The following is a 19,755-nucleotide window of genomic DNA, read 5'->3' on the forward strand; positions in this document are numbered from 1 at the left end:
AGATGTTTTAGTCTTTGTAGAGATAGATTTTTGCTGTTTTGGCCAGGTTGGTCTCAAACTCCCAAAGTCAAGCCATCCTCCCACCTCAACTTCCTAAAGGACTGGGATTATAGGTGTGAACATCCCCCGTTGCCAGGATACTATTTCTGTTACAGATATCAGAAATTGCACTGGAGGTTTTATGGTTTTGGTGAAACTAAGGGACTTTATGATACTGAAAAGGAAGAAAATCCTGTAAGATTATTTTTAGTTTTCATCTGAAGTCAGTAATAAGTATATGAACTATCATTTCTTATAGTAACCATGTATTCCACGGTTATGAAATGCACAAATCTTAGCATTCACACAAACCCTAAAAGTTTGTATTTTGGGTGGGCAAAACAAAGTATGTAACAACAGCCAAGTTCTGATTGCTACATTGACTGACAAGAAAATGAAATAGATAAATCTATTAATTTTGATAAATAGGGCATGATCAAATTTAGTCTAACTTGATACTTTGTTCAGCCTAATTAGTTCATCACCTAAGTCCTTTTCTCTCTGATGGCAAATAATTTAGTATCTTCTGATTTCTTTTATGGTAGATTTTTATGATTGTACCTAAATAAAGTATTTCTAAAGCTAAGTGAGTTCCTTCATAATTTCCTTGATATAAAGCTGATTCTCTTCCTTTAAGAGAATTTCTGGTACCTTAAGGTATTTCTGGTACCTTCTGTAAAAAGGAGATATTATTTTGCTTCCATGTACAGCATGCAAATGTGTCAAAAATATAAGAAAATTATTGGAAATTGGGGGAATTAATATTTTTCTATTTGTGTTCTTACTAAAATAGTGCTTATTAAAGAAAAATATACTTTACCTTTTACCGTGAACCTCTATACATGTAGGGCATGAAGAATGATTAACAGTGTACATGGAAGCGTGTGTACATTCTCTTGGCTCTTTCATGACTTAATCTTCCTCAGCTCTGTCCTTTGTATCCAGGATGCCTGGACATTATCAGCGAAGCCTTATGCACTCTAAAGTGAATTCTCGAAGTGAGATCTGCTCTTAAGTTGACTGCGTATAGCTTCCTAGTGGTCTTTGTAGCCATGATGCTATGATGATCTCAGCTATTTAAAGTCCTTTTTTCTCCTTTCTTAATATTCTGAGTACTCTCCTCAGTACCAGCCAGAACTCAGCCATAGATAAGGGAAGGTAAAAGTGGTCAAGAGGGAGAATTAAGCCACAGTAAAAGAACCATGGGGTTCTGGATTCAGATCTGAGTCCAAATCCTATTTCCACCACTTTGAGCAAGTGACTTAATTTTACGGAGCTTCACTTTCCCTGTAAAATGGATATAATAAATCTTCAGAGTGAAATGTCTAATATAGGTCTAAACATAGTGATAAAAAATTAATACTTGGGAGACTGAGGGTCAGAGGGTCACTTGAGCCCAGGAGTTTGAGGCTATACTGCACTGTGATTGCACCTGTGAATAGCTATCGCTGTCCAGCCTGGGACCATAGCAACACCTTATCTCTAAATAAATACATTAAATAAATAAATAAGCAGTCTAGTTTACCAACCTCTAATCTGTATCATTGACTGGAAAAATCTCTGTTGTGAAATTTCGTAGTCAAAATACAGCCCCCTCAAAAACAAAAAGTGAAAAAAAAACTCATAATGAGTTAAACAGTGGTTGGAGTCCCAAGATTGTATTTACAAAATTGACAGTCCATTATAGAAGAGAATGGGTTTTGCATACCACAACTTAACATTTTATTTTAATTCTTACTATTCTTTTTAATACTGTACGTTAAAGACTGAGTCCCACCAGACATTTAAGTAAATCTCACTAACAGTGATCACATGAATAAGCAATGTTGAATTGTATTACTAACTTGGAAGATCATATTGCATTAGGCATAATGTAAAATCTGCAAGGATTCTTATGTAAAGAAATTGTTCAGCATCGTTTATCCCTGCTGCTACACATTTCCCAAAATTGTTTAATCACTACTCCTTGCAAGATACTTAATGATATCTCTGGAACTACTTTTCAGGAAGACAGTTTTCTGAAACTAGCTTCAATGGGGAAATTAAGGGTCAGAAACATTTACTGACTCATGAAGATTATGCAGTTAGTTACTGGGCAACAATTCTGGAAGAAGTACTTGTTTCTCACTTGCAGAGATTGTACTTTTTAAAATTTTTCCTTTTGCTCTCAGCTTAGAAAACCTTTTTTTTGGAAATAATTTCAATTACAGAAAAGTTGCAGGAAAAAGCAGTAGATAGAACGTTTCATACCCTTTACCCAGATAAACCTGTTATTAACACTTTGCTCCATTTGCTTACTATTTATTCCCTCTGTCTCTCATGTACACATACTTTTTCCCAAACCATTAAAGCTGCCTGCATCAGGCCTTTTACCCCTAAATGTTTCAGTGGATGTCTGATCGTTTAAGAGGTGGACATTTTTGAAGAATACAGTTCTTTTGATTTTTTTCTTTCAGTAGAGTGATCCCATTTCAGGTTTGTCTTGATATTTTCCCAGTTAAAGTTTTGTGTTCCCAGCTAGAATATTATATACAGATAGTGCATCCTTATGGCACATTTGGAGGCATATACATGCATCTGTACCACATTGGTAATATTAATTTTGATCACCTGGTTAAAGTATGGTCCATTTTCTCCACTGTGCATTTACTTTTTGTTTTCTTTAATCAGTAGTGAATCTACATCTTTTGGGTTGTCTGCGTAGGGAAGTTGTTAAGAGCTCACGATCTGGAGTCAAAGCTGCGTTTGAATCCAGCTAACTGTATGAGCACAGAAACACAAGTTTACTGATGTGTGGAAAAGGGGTGCTAGTTTATACGTTTTCAGATTATTGTGAGCTTTAAATGAAAAAATAAGATGTGTGACTTGAAGGCGTGGCACATTATAAATGCTTAGTACATATTTCCTTTTAATTCTGGGAAGATGAATAAAGCTTAATAAAGCTTAAGGGTTCATAACTTTAAAAATTTAAAAGGATTTCAGAAAATCATTTCTTCCACTTCCAAATAGGTTAATATATACTTTATCCAAGATGAATGTCTTTTTAAAAAAATCTTATTATTGAACTTATTCTGACTTTTGCTGTTCTTTTGTACCTGATATATCCAGCCCCTTCTGATATGCGTGAAGCAGGTTGTTTAGGAAACATGGAATCCTTAAGAGGAAATTTTTTTTCTGGATTCTGACTAGCTCATTTTTCAACTTCATAAAGATTTCAGTTGAATCTTTATTTTTTTGGAGATGGAGTCTTACTCTAGTGTCACCCTGGGTAGAATGCCATGATGTTGTAGCTCACAGCAACCTCAAACTCTTGGGCTCGAGAGATCCTTTTGCCCCAGCCTCTAGAGTAGCTGGGACCACAGGTACCTGCCACAACACTTAGCTAGTTTTCCGTTTTTGTAGTGACAAGGGTTTCACTCTTGGTCAGGCTGGTCTTGAACTTGGGAGCTCCTGCAGTCCACCTGCCTTGGCCTTCCAGAATGCTAGAATTTACAGCTGTGAACCACCACACCTGACCCTCAATTGAATCTTTAGGGAAATAGGCATTTTAAAATCACCTCTCCTTATTATATGCCACCATAGTGATAGTATTACACAATAGGTATGGAAGACTTTCAAAAAAATGAGTAGACATCATAGTAGAATTATGGAGAATGGGGAAGAGGTGTAGATGGAGTTAAAGGGTACAGTACCGCACAGTGCTGTTACATGCTCACTATGAGTGAAATATTAATTCAGAATAGAAAGTGATAAAGAATTGGACTGGAAGAATTAGCTAGAGCTAGATTATAAAGGGCTGTTTGCCATGTCAAGAAATTTGAGATTCACCAAAAAGGCAATAAAGAGCCAAGAATTAAGTGTGAGAGTGACTTGGTCAGACTCTGTTAGAAAGACCGCTGGCAGTAGCTTTAAAAGGGGAGTACAGGGTAATGTGATCCTAGAGGGTTAGAGGGCTGATTACTACCTGAAGTGAGGCAATGGGATGGAAAAGTATTGAATAATTTCTAGTCATTAAACAAATGACAAATCAGTAGGATCTGGTGCCTGAATTGGGTGACTGGAGATGGTGGTACAACTTACTGAAGTCAGTAATCCAGATGGAGGAACAGATTTGGAGCGTTTTGGTGTTATGTAAGAGATGTCTATGAAACAAATATGTCATAAAGACATGTATTCTGGAGTGTAGAAGTCTGAGCAGAAAGTTAGTCTGGAATCATCACCAGCATACAAATGATGGTTGAAGCCATTGACAGTGGAATAAATTGCAAGGGTGTACGTACAAGGGATAACAACTAAGCCCTGGTATAGATTTTTTTGTGCTATTGATTGTATAAGCACTTTTGGCTTTAGACAAGTTTAAATTAGATGTTTATTCAGTGCTTCTGCTTTAGGATATTTTAACAAAAAGTAATCATTTGTATTTTACTTGACTTTGTATGAATTAAAAGGGATCAAGTAGTGGCAGGTAGAAATAAGGCCAGCTGTCTCAGGGATGCTTTGGAGGCTAGATACCATTGTCATAAAGATTGCAACCAACAATATGATTCGAGATCTAGAGTAAAACAAAGCAAAAAATCTAACTCCTACCTTCATGGATCATGATAAGAGGAAACTGACAATAAATAAATAATCTATAAGGAAGTGACAAGTGCTATGGAGGAAAATAAGGCAGGGTAGGGAAACATGATGTTCTGGGAAAGAGATTCCATTTTGAGGGGAAGGTAAGATTTTACTATGAAAGTTTTCAGAGGATGGGAGACAAGATGGCGGACTGAAGCCAGCTTTCAACAAAGGCTCCCGTCCAGAAGGAGAGTTAAGGGACAGGAATTTAGTAAGTATCCTGGTGGACTTGAGCCTCACCAAGAGAGAAGGCTGAAGAACGCACATCAACACCGCTGAGGCAAGTTGTGATCACAAGGACGCAAACAAAAGGTACAAAATCCACCACCAAGCGGACGGGAGTCCCCCTCCCCCATGAGACCGGCTCCAGAGCCCCACAATTGAACAAACGGGCAGAAATTAAAGGCCCTCCCACTACACTCCATGGGAGAGACCTTCTAAAAACTGGACCTACCTCCCCTACTGGGGTGCCGTGGCGTTCTCCTGCCGGACATAGGGCTGAATAAAACTTTGGGAATCCTTTGCCGGCAACCCTGAATCCCCGGCGCTCCCCTCCCGCCCACTGAGGTCTGGAGGCCTGTCCCCCAAGACTTCGGATCCTTGGGTGATTTCTCAAGGGGAGTGGACAGTCCCCGAGTTGCGACTGGTCAGCATTGACTCTGAGGCACGCGAGTGAGGAGAGGGCACCGGGCTGAGGGGGAGTCACGCCTCGCGGCACTTCCCTGCAGTGCAGTGCAGCAACCCTCCCCAGGCATACGGGGCCCAAGACTGAATCAGACTCTGGCCTCCCCGCTGAGAGCTGAGAACCCCTACTCTCACTCGGGGTCTGAGGGCCTATCCCCCAGGAGTTCGGCTCCTTGGGTGATTTCTCGAGGGGAGTGCACAGTGCCTGAGCTGCGTCAGGTCAGCGCTGACTCTGGGACACGTGAGCGAGGAGAGGGCACTCTGCTGAGGGGAAATCAAGCCTTGGCGGCACTTCCCTGCAGTGCAGTGCAGGAGCCCTCCCCGGACCGTAGTATTGCGTGAAACTGAATGAAACTCTAGCTTCCCCCCGCCCCACTCCCAATCGGGGTCTGGGGGCCCATCCCCCAAGAGTTCTGATTCTTGGGGGATCTCTTAAGGGGTGTGGACCCAGCACAAACTGCGGCTGCTCAGTGCTGACTCTGGGGCGCGGGACAGAGGAGAAAAGGGTCGCCTGAGTGCCCACACCAGAGCAGCAGTTCCCTGGAGGTAGATCAACAGCCATTTTTTCCTTAACGGCACAACGCTCACTTCTGGATATTCTGAGGCCACACCCCCTGTCTCCCTGGGCAACCAGAGGAGGCCACCGGTGACAACGGCTCACAAACCCGGAAGCCTCCAGGGCGGGGCCGACCCAGAGAGGTGTTCAGACGCAATTCTCCAGCAGCAAAGACGTTTGAACTCAAAACAGCCCGTCTCCTGTAGGCGACGACAGGAACAGAGACAGAACCTCACAAAGTTGTCTGTTCTGTTCTGTTCTGTTAGCAGCATGCATCAGGGATGGGGCTAAGCCTGAGTAAACACCTCCTTCCCATCACCTGCATCAAACACTCAAAGATGTCAGGCCCCATCTCCTCCTGCTAGATAGCAGCAGTCTGCGGGGGCCTGGCAGACTTCCTTGCGATTCAGGCAGGTGCAAACCCCTGGAGTGTCTGTTCACTGCAGGCAACTGGGTTAGCCATCTGCAGAGATACCAGTGACTGGGTCCGACGGAGGGGCAAAGTGGGGAAGGAGACGTCAACCTTCCCAGACTGCTCTGTTTGCTGGGTGGCTCCTCCTGACTCCACGCTGCACTGGGGTGAGCCGTGTCAGAGGAGTCACCAGGCCCCTGTGATCCAGTTCCCAGAGACCTCTTGAACCCTTCCACCCCAGACAAGTGCCGATTGAGACAGTTGATTCGGACCTTTTGAACTGGGCTAATAGACTGAGGACTCTTCAGGCGGTGCCCTGGGTGTGCGATTGTAGGAAGGTTTGATTCTCCTTTTCCAACTGGGGCCAGAGGTGGGCAGGCAGGGTGACTTAATTGCTGATTTTTCCACACAGCTGAGACTTCAAGCCAGAGTAGAAGTTGCAATAGGATCGAACAGAAACCAGCTGAAAACAAGACAGAACCACTTTGCTCCACCACACCAGACAGGGCCCCAGTTTCTCAGGCCACAACACTGTACGGGCCCTCGATAAAACCCCAGGGGAAAAACCAAAGGGAGTAAACCATGGGGCGGAATCAGCGGAAAAACTCTGGTAACATGAATAACCAGAATAGATCAACCCCCCCAAGAAAAGATACGGCAGATGTGATTGAAGATCCCATTCGTAAACAACTGGCTGAGATGTCAGAAGTCGAATTCAGAATTTGGTTTGCAGACAAGATTAATAAAATGGAATTAGGAATTTGAGGAGAAATTCAAAAATTGTCTCAAGAATTTAACGAATTTAAAGACAAAACCACCAAAGACTTAGACACACTGAAACAAGAACTTACAGCCCTCAAAGATATGAAAAATACAGTAGAATCCCTCAGTAACAGAATGGAGCAAGCAGAAGAAAGGATTTCTGACATTGAAGATAAAGTCTTCGAACACTCCCAATCTCTCAAAGAGGAAGAGAAATGGAGAGCAAAAACGGATCACTCACTCAGAGAGCTCTCAGATAATTCGAAAAAAAACAACATAAGGGTTATAGGAATTTCGGAGAATGATGAAGTGGCTGCCAAGGACACAGAGGCCCTTCTACATGAAATTATGAAAGAAAATTTTCCAGACATACCTAGAGAATCTGAAATTCAGATAGCAGACAGCTTCAGAACCCCAGCACGATTCAACCCCAATAAGCCATCTCCCAGACATATCATAATTAGCTTCACTAAAGTTAACATGAAAGAGAAGATTCTCAAAGCAGCCCGGCGAAAGAAAACTATAACGTACAAAGGTAAGAATATTAGAATAACTGCAGATCTCTCTGCTGAAACTTTTCAAGCAAGAAGAGGCTGGTCATCAACTTTTAATCTCCTAAAGCAAAAAAACTTTCAACCCAGGATCTTGTATCCAGCTAAACTGAGTTTCATCTATGATGGAGAAATTAAATACTTCAATGACATTCATATGTTGGAAAAATTTGCCATAAGTAAACCAGCTCTTCAGGATGTTCTCAGACCTATCCTCCACAATGACCAACCCAATCCTATACCACAAAAGTAAACTCACTCAGAAACTTCGGATCAAACTCCAACTTCCACACTGGCGAAAGGATTAAAAATGTCCACTGGACCTTTGAAAAACTCGATACCCAAAATTCCACCAGACTTATCAATACTCTCCATCAATGTGAATGGCTTAAACTGTCCTCTAAAGAGGCATAGGTTAGCTGACTGGATACAAAAACTCAAGCCAGATATTTGTTGCATACAAGAGTCACATCTCAACTTAAAAGACAAATACAGACTCAGGGTGAAAGGATGGTCATCCATATTTCAGGCAAATGGTAATCAGAAAAAAGCAGGTGTTGCAATTTTATTTGCAGATGCAGTAGGCTTTAAACCATCAAAAGTAAGGAAGGACAAGAATGGTCACTTCATATTTGTTAAGGGTAATACTCAATGTGACGAGATCTCAATTATTAATATCTATGCACCCAACCAGAATGCACCTCAATTTATAAGAGAAACTCTAACAGACATGAGTAACTTGATTTCCTCCAGCTCCATAATCGTTGGAGATTTCAACACTCCCTTGGCAGTGTTGGATCGATCCTCCAGAAAGAAGCTGAGCAAAGAAATCTTAGATTTAAACCTAACCATCCAATATTTAGATTTAGCAGACATCTACAGAACATTTCATCCCAACAAAACTGAATACACATACTTCTCATCAGCCCACGGAACTTACTCCAAAATTGATCACATTTTAGGTCACAAGTCTAACCTCAGTAAATTTAAAGGAATAGAAATTATTCCATGCATCTTCTCGGACCATCATGGAATAAAACTTGAATTGAGTAACAACAGGAATCTGCATACCCATACAAAAACATGGAAGTTAAATAACCTTATGCTGAATGATAGCTGGGTCAGAGATGAGATTAAGAAAGAAATCACCAATTTTTTGGAACAAAATGACAATGAAGACACAAGCTATCAGAACCTCTGGGACACTGCAAAGGCAGTTCTAAGGGAAATTTATAGCACTGCAAGCCTTCCTCAAGAGAACGGAAAGAGAGGAAGTTAACTTAATGGGACATCTCACGCAACTGGAAAAGGAAGAACATTCCAACCCCAAACCCAGTAGAAGAAAAGAAATAACCAAAATTAGAGCAGAATTAAATGAAATTGAAAACAAAAGAATAATACAACAGATCAATAAATCAAAAAGCTGGTTTTTTGAAAAGGTCAATAAAATAGATAAACCTCTGGCCAACCTAATCAGTAAAAAAAGAGTAAAATCTCTAATATCATCAATCAGAAACAACAAAGACGAAATAACCACAGACTCATCAGAAATCCAAAAAATCCTTAATGAATATTATAAGAAACTTTATTCTCAGAAATATGAAAATCTGAAGGAAATAGACCGATACTTGGAAGCACGCCACCTTCCAAGACTTAACCAGAATCAAGTGGAAATGTTGAACAGACCCATATCAAGTTCAGAAATAGCATCAATTATACAAAACCTCCCTAAAAAGAAAAGCCCGGGACCAGATGGTTTCACGTCAGAATTCTACCAAACCTTTAAAGAGGAATTAGTACCTATATTACTCAACCTGTTCCAAAATGTAGAAAAAGAAGGAAGACTACCCAACACGTTCTATGAAGCAAATATCACCCTGATCCCCAAACCAGGAAAAGACCCAACAAGAAAAGAAAATTATAGACCAATATCACTAATGAATATAGATGCAAAAATATTCAACAAGATCCTAACAAACATAATCCAACAACACATCAAACAAATTATACATCATGACTAAGTTGGTTTTATCCCAGGGTCTCAAGGCTGGTTCAATATACGTAAATCTATAAATGTAATTCAGCACATAAACAAATTAAAAAACAAAGACCATATGATTCTCTCAATTGATGCAGAAAAAGCTTTTGATAATATCCAGCATCCCTTCATGATCAGAACACTCAAGAAAATTGGTCTAGAAGGGACTTTTCTTAAACTGATAGAGGCTATCTACAGCAAACCCACAGCCAATATCATATTGAATGGAGTTAAATTGGAATCATTTCCACTCAGATCAGGAACCAGACAAGGCTGCCCATTGTCTCCATTGCTTTTCAACATTGTAATGGAAGTTTTAGCCTCCGCAATTAGGGAAGAAAAGGCGATCAAGGGTATCCATATAGGGTCAGAAGAGATCAAACTCTCGCTCTTCGCAGATGATATGATTGTGTATCTGGAAAACACTAGGGACTCTACTACAAAACTCCTAGAAGTGATCAAGGAATACAGCAGCGTCTCAGGTTACAAAATCAACATTCATAAATCGGTAGCCTTTATATACACCAACAACAGTCAAATTGAAAAAGCAGTTAAGGACTCTATCCCATTCACAGTAGTGCCAAAGAAGATGAAATATTTGGGAATTTACCTAACAAAAGACGTGAAAGATCTCTATAAAGAGAACTATGAAACTCTAAGAAAAGAAATAGCTGAAAATGTTAACAAATGGAAAAACATACCATGCTCATGGCTAGGAAGAATCAACATTATCAAAATGTCCATACTACCCAAAGCAATATATAATTTCAACGCACTCCCTATTAAAGCTCCACTGTCATATTTTAAAGATCTTGAAAAAACATTACTTCGTTTTATATGGAATCAGAAAAAACCTCGAATAGCCAAGACATTACTCAGAAATAAAAACAAAACAGGAGGAATCACACTACCAGACCTCAGACTTTACTACAAATCGATAGTGATCAAAACAGCATGGTATTGGCACAAAAACAGAGAAGTAGATATCTGGAACAGAATAGAGAACCAAGAGATGAATCCAGCTACTTACCGCTATTTGATTTTTGACAAGCCAATTAAAAACATTCAGTGGGGAAAAGATTCCCTATTTAACAAATGGTGCTGGGTGAACTGGCTGGCAACCTGCAGAAGACTGAAATTGGACCCACACCTTTCACCATTAACTAAGATAGACTCTCATTGGATTAAAGATTTAAACTTAAGACATGAAACTATAAAAATACTAGAGGAGAATGCAGGGAAAACCCTTGAAGAAATTGGTCTGGGTGAGTATTTCATGAGGAGAACCCCCTGGGCAATTGAAGCAGCTTCAAAAATACACTACTGGGACTTGATCAAACTAAAAAGCTTCTGCACAGCTAAGAACACAGTAAGCAGAGCAAGCAGACAGCCCTCAGAATGGGAGAAGATATTTGCAGGGTATAACTCTGACAAAGGTTTAATAACCAGAATCCACAGAGAACTCAAACGCATCAGCAAGAAAAAAACAAGGGATCCCATCGCAGGCTGGGCAAGGGATTTGAAGAGAAACTTCTCTGAAGAAGACAGGCGCACGGCCTTCAGACATATGAAAAAATGCTCATCATCTTTAATCATCAGAGAAATGCAAATCAAAACTACTTTGAGATATCATCTAACTCCAATGAGACTAGCCTATATGACAAAATCTCAAGACCAGAGATGTTGGCGTGGATGCGGAGAAAAGGGAACACTTCTGCACTGCTGGTGGGAATGCAAATTAATACATTCCTTTTGGAAAGATATATGGAGAACACTCAGAGATCTAAAAATAGATCTGCCATTCAATCCTGTAATTCCTCTGCTGGGCATATACCCAGAAGACCAAAAATCACAACATAACAAAGATATTTGTACCAGAATGTTTATTGCAGCCCAATTCATAGTAGCTAAGTCATGGAAAAAGCCCAAGTGCCCATCGATCCACGAATGGATTAATAAATTGTGGTATATGTATACCATGGAATACTATGCAGCCTTAAAGAAAGATGGAGACTTTACCTCTTTCATGTTTACATGGATGGAGCTGGAACATATTCTTCTTAGTAAAGTATCCCAAGAATGGAAGAAAAAATACCCAATGTACACAGCCCTACTATGAAACTAATTTGGGGCTCTCACATGAAAGCTATAACCCAGCTACAACTTAACAATAGGGGGAAGTGGGAAAGGGGAGGGGTGGGTAGAGGGAGGGGAATCGGTGGGATCACACCTGTGGTGCATATTACAGGGGTATTTGCGAAATTTGGTAAATGTAGAATGTAAATGTTTTGGCACAGTAACTGAGATAACGCCGGAAAGGCTATGTTAACCACTGTGATAAAAATGTGTCAAATGGTTTATGAAGTGAGTATATGATGCCCCATAATCATATCATTGTATACAGTTATGATTTAATAAAAAAATTAAAAAAAAAAAAAGAAAGTTTTCAAACAGTAAAAGTTTAAAGTATTTTACAGTGAGCACCCATAATACTGCATTAGCTAGATGCTACCATGATCATTTTATTATACTTGCTTTATCACTCATCTGGCCATCTCTCTATCTATCTTATTTTTTAAATGCATTTAAACTAAATTGCAGACATCAGTGTATGTTTCCTTAAATACTTAAGCATGCATTTTTTTTTTTTTTCAGACAGAATCTTACTCTGTCAGCCTAGGTTGAGTGCTGTGGTGTCATCATAGCTCACAGCAACCTCAAAGTCTTGGGTTCAAGCGATCCTCTTGCCTCAGTCTCCCAAGTAGCTGGGACTACAGGCCTCCACCACAATACCTAATTTTTCTATTTTTAGTAGAGACGGGGGTCTCACTCCTGCTCAGGCTGGCCTCAAACTCCTGAACTTACGCAGTTCACCCACCTCGGCTTCCCAAAGTGCTACGATTACAGGCGTGAGCCACCATGCCCAGCCTAGCATACATATTTTTAATTATTAGAGTTTACTATTTGTTTACCATTTTTTCCCTTTGAAGTAAAATTGACATGTATCAAAATTCACAAATAGTATGTATTAACTGAATTTTGACAAAATCATAGTATTTACATCACCCAACCCCCATCAAGATACAGAACATAACCATCATTTCTGCAAAGTATTTCATTCCTCTTCCCAATCAATCTGTGCCCTCACTCCCCAGAAGTAACTGCAGTTAAGATTTCTCTATCAGATTAATTTTGCCTTTTTTACAACTTCATATATACATTCTTATGCAGTTATTTTTATTCCCTGTAATATTTTTGAGATTTACCCATGTTGTTGAATGCATAAGTAGGTTCGTTCCTTTTTATTGATGAGCAGTATTCTACCATATGACTTTATCTGTCCTATTGGTGGACTCTGGGTGGTTTCCAGTTTGGGGCCTTTATGAATAAAGCTGTTTGAAAATTCTCATTCAGGTCTTTGTTTAGGCTCGTGTTTTCATTTCTCTTGGGTAAATACTTAGGAGTGGAATCGTTGGGCCATATGGATTTTATCTGTTTGATCTTATGTCTACCATGCCTTTTTCTCAATAATAGTGCATAAGAGTTTATCCTCACCTTCATTCTGTGTAGTTAACCTTTTCAGTTTCAGCAGTTCTGATGTATGTATAGTGGGGAATCTGGTATTTACCTATCTGGGAAGGTGACTTTTGAATAAAAACTTGAAGGAGATAAAGAAGCAAGCTATTTCTTCCACGTTTTAACAGCAGGGAATCTAGTATGACTAGAGCACAGTGAATGCAGAGGAGTAAACAGTGTCAGAGAGGTCACAAGAAAGGGCATGTTGGACTTCAGAATTGGTAGCAGGGACCCAGGCTGAAGGCCATTTGCAGTGAGTCAGGGAGGAGTTGGATGTTTGGATGTAGAAAAACTAGGAAGTACTTGCTGGAGCAGTGTTCCAGAATAGGGTTAATGTTTTGGTTCTTAGAAATGTCGATTGAAAATAGGAGACAAAATAATTCAGCTCAGGCCTTTTGTTTAAGTTGCAGTGGTGTCTAGCTCTACTGCATAATAATCAGGGACTTAAACTTCTTAAGGAAGGCATGGCATGGTGACTCCTGGCTGTAATCCTAGCACTCTGGGAGACCAGGGTGGATGGATTGCTTGAGTTCAGGAGTTGAAAACCCAGCCTAAGCAGGAGCCAGACCCCCGTCTCTACTAAAAACAGAAAAACTAGCCAGGTGTGGTAGCGGGCACCTGTTGTCCCCAGCTACTCCAGGAGGCAGAGGCAAGAGGATCACTTGAGCCCAAGAGTTTGAGGTTTCTGTGAGACTCTGTTTCAAAAAAATAAAATAAAAATAAATAAGTAAAATAAACTTCTTAAGTCATTTTTTACATAATTAGTCATCACTCATTTACCCATTTAGGAATTTTATACATTATTAATCCTTTTAGTAAAGCTGTTTTCAGTTCAGTAACGTAAAAGGTCTAAATGTGGTTTTTTGATTTGTTTGCCCTGAGTAGAGTGCTATGGCATCAAAGTTCACAGCAATCTCAAACTCGTGGGCTCAAGTGATCCTCTTTCCTCGGTTTTTCTATTTTAAGTAGAGACAGGGTCTCTCTCCTGCTCAAGCTGGTCTCAAACTCCTGAGCTGGAGCAATCCACCTGCCTTGGCCTCTCAGCGTTCTAGAATCACAGGCGTGAGCCACCTTACCCGGCCTCAGTGTGGTTTTAATTGTTGTTATGGTTAAGTGTTATCGTCATTATTTGCTTATATAAAAATTGAATAAATGAATAGTTTTTTTTTTTTTTTGAGACAAGAGTCTCAAGCTGTCACCCTGGGTAGAGTGCAGTGGTGTCACAGCTCACAGCAACCTCAAACTCTTGGGCTTAAGTGATTCTCTTTGCTTCATCCTCCCAGGTAGCTAGGACTACAGGTGCCTTCCACAGTGCCCGGCTATTTTCTTTGTTGCAGTTATCGTTGTTTTAGCTGGCCTGGGCCGAGTTCAAACCTGCCAGCCTCAGTGTATGTGGCCAGCACCCTACCCACTGAGCTATGGACGCTGCTTTAAATGAATGTAATTTAATCTTTGTTTAGGAATCCACGTACTGTGTGACCTTGAATAGCTCTTTTTAGTTTGGTGATTTTTTTTTTTTACACTTATTGTTATGGAGCAAGTAGAAATATCTTTTTTCGTCCATTTTATGTATTTTCTGACTTCTTAAATATTAGCAATATGCCCTATTTGTGATAATCCTTTTGTGTTAACTACTCATGCATTGAACAAAGACTATAAAAAGCCACCTGAAAAGGTAGTATTTTTCATGGGATAATAAAAAATAATGGAAGAGAGTAAAAGGGAAAGTGTTTTCTGTTGGAGAGAAGAAAAGGAAAGTGGGTAAGGAAAAATATGTATATTACACAAATAATAAAAATATATAAGGGTGGCTTGCTGGACTAGGGGGTCAGATGATGAAGCTAAGATTAGTACTTGGGTCTCTAAGCTCATGCTCTTATATTGCACGAAGCAATGGAAGTGAATACTTTCAGAGCCCAGTGATACCTGGTTCATGGCATGACAGTGTGCCTCTGAACTTTGTAAAGGTCATCTTTCAGTCTGTTCTGACCTTCCTTTTATAGTTCATATTGCTGTGTTTACAAAACATGCTATCTATATTTGCAGTGCAAGAGGCTTTTTACGTTACTTAATATAAATTATGTTTTGTATGGTTTCATTTTTGTGAGATTGCATATTAAAAAATTCTTTAAATTATTTTATTTACTTTGTTTCCTATCAAATGAGTCTGGGTTGAGAGTTTGTCCCCTAATTATTTTATGAAATATTTGGATTGATTTTGGTGTTCTATATTCCTAAAACCACATTGTACTTTTCTTTCATAGCACTTACTATACTTTACATTTATTTTCAGGACTATTTTATTAATATCTGTTTTCTTTACTAGAGTGTAAGTTCTACAGTGTTATGTAGAGAATATCTATTTTATTTACCATGTCCCCAATGCCAGGTACATAATGTGTAATAGTTAACATTTAGTAAATATGTGTGTAGACTAAGTTAATTAATGAAGAAACTGAAGACCAGATGTTCTGCTTCATATCTCCAGTTTTTGTTTTATACCAGCATTTCCCAAACTATATTTGAAAAGTTAACTATGAATTATTAATGGATACTTTCCATTAAAAAAATGATTCTAGTAGTCCCACCTACTTGGGAGGCTGAGGCAAGAGAATCACTTAAGCCTAGGAGTTTGAGCTGGCTGTGAGCTGTGATGCTAGGGCACTCTACCGAGGTTGCTATGAGCTGTGATGCCATGGCACTCTACCGAGGTTGCTGTGAGCTGTGATGCCATGGCATTCTACTGAGGGTGAGACATAGTGAGACCCTGTCTCAAAAAAGAAAAAAAATTTTTGAACAAAATACTGAAATAAAATTTCAGAACATAAAATATTCAAATGTCTCTTTTACTTAATAAATTGATAATTTGCCTGTGTCATTAAATGTTATTCTGAACTATTACAAGGCGGTTGAAATTCTGTTTTATAGAATATGGTTTATTTTCAACATAGTAACCAGGATGATTTTTTAAAATCCTACGGCCACTGTTGCTCTCAGAAGAAGGACAAGAACCCCACAAGGGGTCTCGATAGAATGATCTGGTGCTTGACCCTTTGTGCAGATGAATTTGTCCCTCCCCTCACACTGGCTTCCTCTGTTTGGTCTCCTTGGCTCAGAGTCCTTGTATAGGTACCTACAGTAGTCCCCTTAATCTGTGGTTTTGTTCTCTACAGTTTCAGTAACCTGAGGTAAACTGCAGTCTGAAAACATTAAATGGAAAATTCCGGAAATAAACAATTCATACATTTTGAATTAGTTTTCAGTAGTAGCCTAACATTGTGTCACAGTGCCTACATCATTCACCTCACTTCATCTCCTCATGTAGGTATTTCGTTATTTCATAGTATCACAAAAAGAAAAAGGGTGATTTTAGTATAATGTTTTGTAAAAAGAGAGACCATATTCACATAACTTTTATTAATGAATTATAATTCTATTGTTAATTTCATACTATGCATAATTTAAAAATTAACCATCATAGGTCTGTATGTGTAGGAAAAGAACATAGTATATACAGGGTTTGGTACTGTCTGCGGTTTCAGGCGTCCACTGAGGGTCTTAGAACTTAAGGGAGCACTACTATGCTTGGGGAGAAAATAAATATGACTAATTGAAGGTAATAGATATCTCACTTGTTGAGAAATGAGTTTGTTTTTTGTTTAAAACATAGAAGAACTTAACCATATTTGCTGTATATTATATGCATCTTTGGACCTTAGTACTCTGTTCTTCTCCATTCAAATTTTAATTATAGAAATAATTATAAAATTATAATTTTAATATTGTAAGTAATTAAAATTTTTCAAATTTATGGAAAATGTACCTTCGTCTATGGTTGTGAATATTTTGCAGGGTTTTTCTCTTATTGTATAAATCCTGTTTTACCACTTGAAGTAGTTTGCACACTTCATGACCCTTAAATTCCATGTATAAAGTGGGGATCATTTTCTTGCCTGTTAAAAAATATGAGGAAGTCACGAATTGTGTGATATTATTTTATACAGCAAGTAAACCACAAATAAGTTTTTATAAAGCAGTGATAAACTAATTTCAGGGTATAAGCATAAGGGAAGTTTTTTTACAGAACACTGCTGACATGGAGCATATAAATAATAACTAAGCATAGGAAAAACTTACTGGCTGCCACGTATTGAGTAAGTACAATTGAGTGTATCTTAGGCATTTTAAACACAATTCCATATGGCAGGTATGCTGTGTGCATTAACAAACAATAAAACTATTGCTGAGAAAGAGTAAATAATTTGTCCCAAGTTCCAAAGTCATAGAACTCCATAGAATGTTGGAGCCAACATTTAAATCCAAGGTATTCTTGACTACAAAAAGATCATGTTCCTTACTGTCGTACCGTATTGCCTATAAAAATCAAAACACCCCAGGGGTCCTGTGTTACACTCCAAAAATGAATTTTATTATGGTTCATCTAAAAAATTAATGAGATAACCAAGAGAGATCTGATAAGAAGCATGAGAGAGCAGCGCCTGTGGCTCAAGGAGTAGGGCACTGGCCCCATATACCGGAGGTGGTGGGGTCAAACCCAGCCTCGGCCAAAAAAAAAAAAAAGAAGCATGAGAAAAATCGCCTTACTAAATAGTAAAATGTAGTATAAGGCTACACTGTTAATATTGGCATAGAAGAGGGCAGCACCTGTAGCTCAAAGGGGTAGGGCGCCAGCCTCACATGCCGGAGGTGGCAAGTTCAAACCCAGCCTCGGCCAAAAAAAAAATATATATGTATATTGGCATAGAAGAGAGTTGAATAGCACAGAAAAGACAAAAGCTTATAAGGCTACCAGTTGCAGTGTCTATTATAACAAAAGGTCAATTTTAATGATTAAGGAAAATAGATGATTTTATGTATGACATTAGGACAGATAGCTCACTATTTGGGGGAAAGGTAGTTCCTTCGCTTACACAAAAATAAACTAGATATGTAAAAATTAGTGAACTGTAAAAAAGTAAGGTAAAAACCTGACGGGTGGCTTTTTTTTTTTTTCATCATCTTGAGATGGAAAGATAGGATAATTAATATGTGAAGTATTCATTTTTTGACCAAGTCATAATCTCAGACATTGGCGTATTTTGTCCTCACCTATAACCACCTTTCATTTGGTCCAAATGGCATGTGAGTTTAAAAAATGCTTTTTATCCATAGCCTGCTTTCTTGATAAGTTCAGATGTTTTAACTCTTTTTCTTTGAACCTTGTCTGTAATACAAGTTCAGTAGTTTAGTCAACTTTTTGGAATCTCTTTGTAGGACTCTCAATTTTGGTACAGTACCTTTCCTCAACTGAGGGAATATCCAGTATTTCTATCAGCCAGGTATGGTGGCTCATGCCTGTAGTGCCACTTACTTGGGAGGCTGAGGGAGGAGGATTACTTGAGCCTAAGAGTTGGACGCTACAGTGAGCTATGAACCTACCACTACACTCCAGCTGGTCTAAAAGTTTCTGTCACTAGCTGTGTTGTTAACAGCATGCTTTTAAGACCTTCTAAAATCCCATTATTTTAAAAACAAGTGAGCAAAACCCTCTCTGTAAGGCTATATACTCTGTTTGCTACTTTTAAAAACTACATAAACATGTTTTTCCTTCTTTTTAGGAACATCATCTTCAGCGGGCTATTTCAGCACAGCAGGTGTATGGCGAGAAGAGGGATAATATGGTTATACCAGTCCCAGAGGCAGAAAGTAATATTGCTTACTATGAGTCTATATATCCTGGGGAATTTAAGATGCCAAAGCAGCTCATTCACATACAGCGTAAGTAACTATTAATAATTGTATTTTCTATATTTATTCTCTTATGTAACCTGACAGATTTTTATCTGTTCACGAATATTTTCTTTACCTGTTTTATTGACCAGCAGCGGCTCGAGAGTTATTAGAGCCCATTTTCAACTTTTAAAATTGTGTTTGAAGCACCTATACCTGACAAAAAAGATAGCATTTATTATTCTTGATTTTTAGTTCCATCCCAGTTTGTAATCTTATTCTGCTTTAGACAAATAGGATAAATAATATACTTCAGATACAGAAATAGTTTTCTTCCTGTTCAGAGTTACTAGTATTAATAGTCCTAAATAACTTCCTGATGTGAGTGAGGACTCAGCAAACTTCTTCTGTAAAGGATCAGATCATAAGTTTTGTAGGCTTTGTAGGTCATTCGGTCTCTGCCACAGCCAGTCAACACCTGCTGTTACATAGCAGAAGCAGCTGTGGAGAACACAAAACACATGAATGTAGCTGTATGTTCCAGTGAAACTATTGATTAAAAACAACAGGACAGAATTGGCCCATGGGTTGTAGTTTGCCAGCCCCTGATCTGTGTTTCTACTAATAGAGTGATGCTAATTTTTAAAATTTAGTGTTGTAATCAGGAACTTATTTCACTTAATAGTGGTATAGGGTAGAGTTGATCTTTCATTAGCTTTCACATTTGTTGATAAATAGATGAGTGCTAGGGCCCAGTCTCCCAAGTAGTTGACAATTTAAAAACAAA

The 19,755-nt window shown here is 38.9% G+C and overlaps 1 protein-coding gene across 3 annotated transcripts in view; it reads left to right on the forward strand.

The window, feature by feature from the left end:
* The window catches only part of EPC1 (enhancer of polycomb homolog 1), a 112,978-nt gene that overhangs the window by 53,841 nt on the left and 39,382 nt on the right, over window positions 1–19,755 (forward strand). For all 3 annotated transcript variants that reach the window (XM_053572459.1, XM_053572457.1, XM_053572458.1), the window contains exon 2: window positions 18,857–19,016. In XM_053572459.1, coding sequence (XP_053428434.1) covers window positions 18,917–19,016 — 100 coding nt within the window. In that variant the 5' untranslated portion in view covers window positions 18,857–18,916. The remainder of the gene's footprint in view (window positions 1–18,856; window positions 19,017–19,755) is intronic.

Source organism: Nycticebus coucang, chromosome 20 (assembly GCF_027406575.1).
Source record: "Nycticebus coucang isolate mNycCou1 chromosome 20, mNycCou1.pri, whole genome shotgun sequence".
Taxonomy (NCBI): Eukaryota; Metazoa; Chordata; class Mammalia; order Primates; family Lorisidae; genus Nycticebus; species Nycticebus coucang.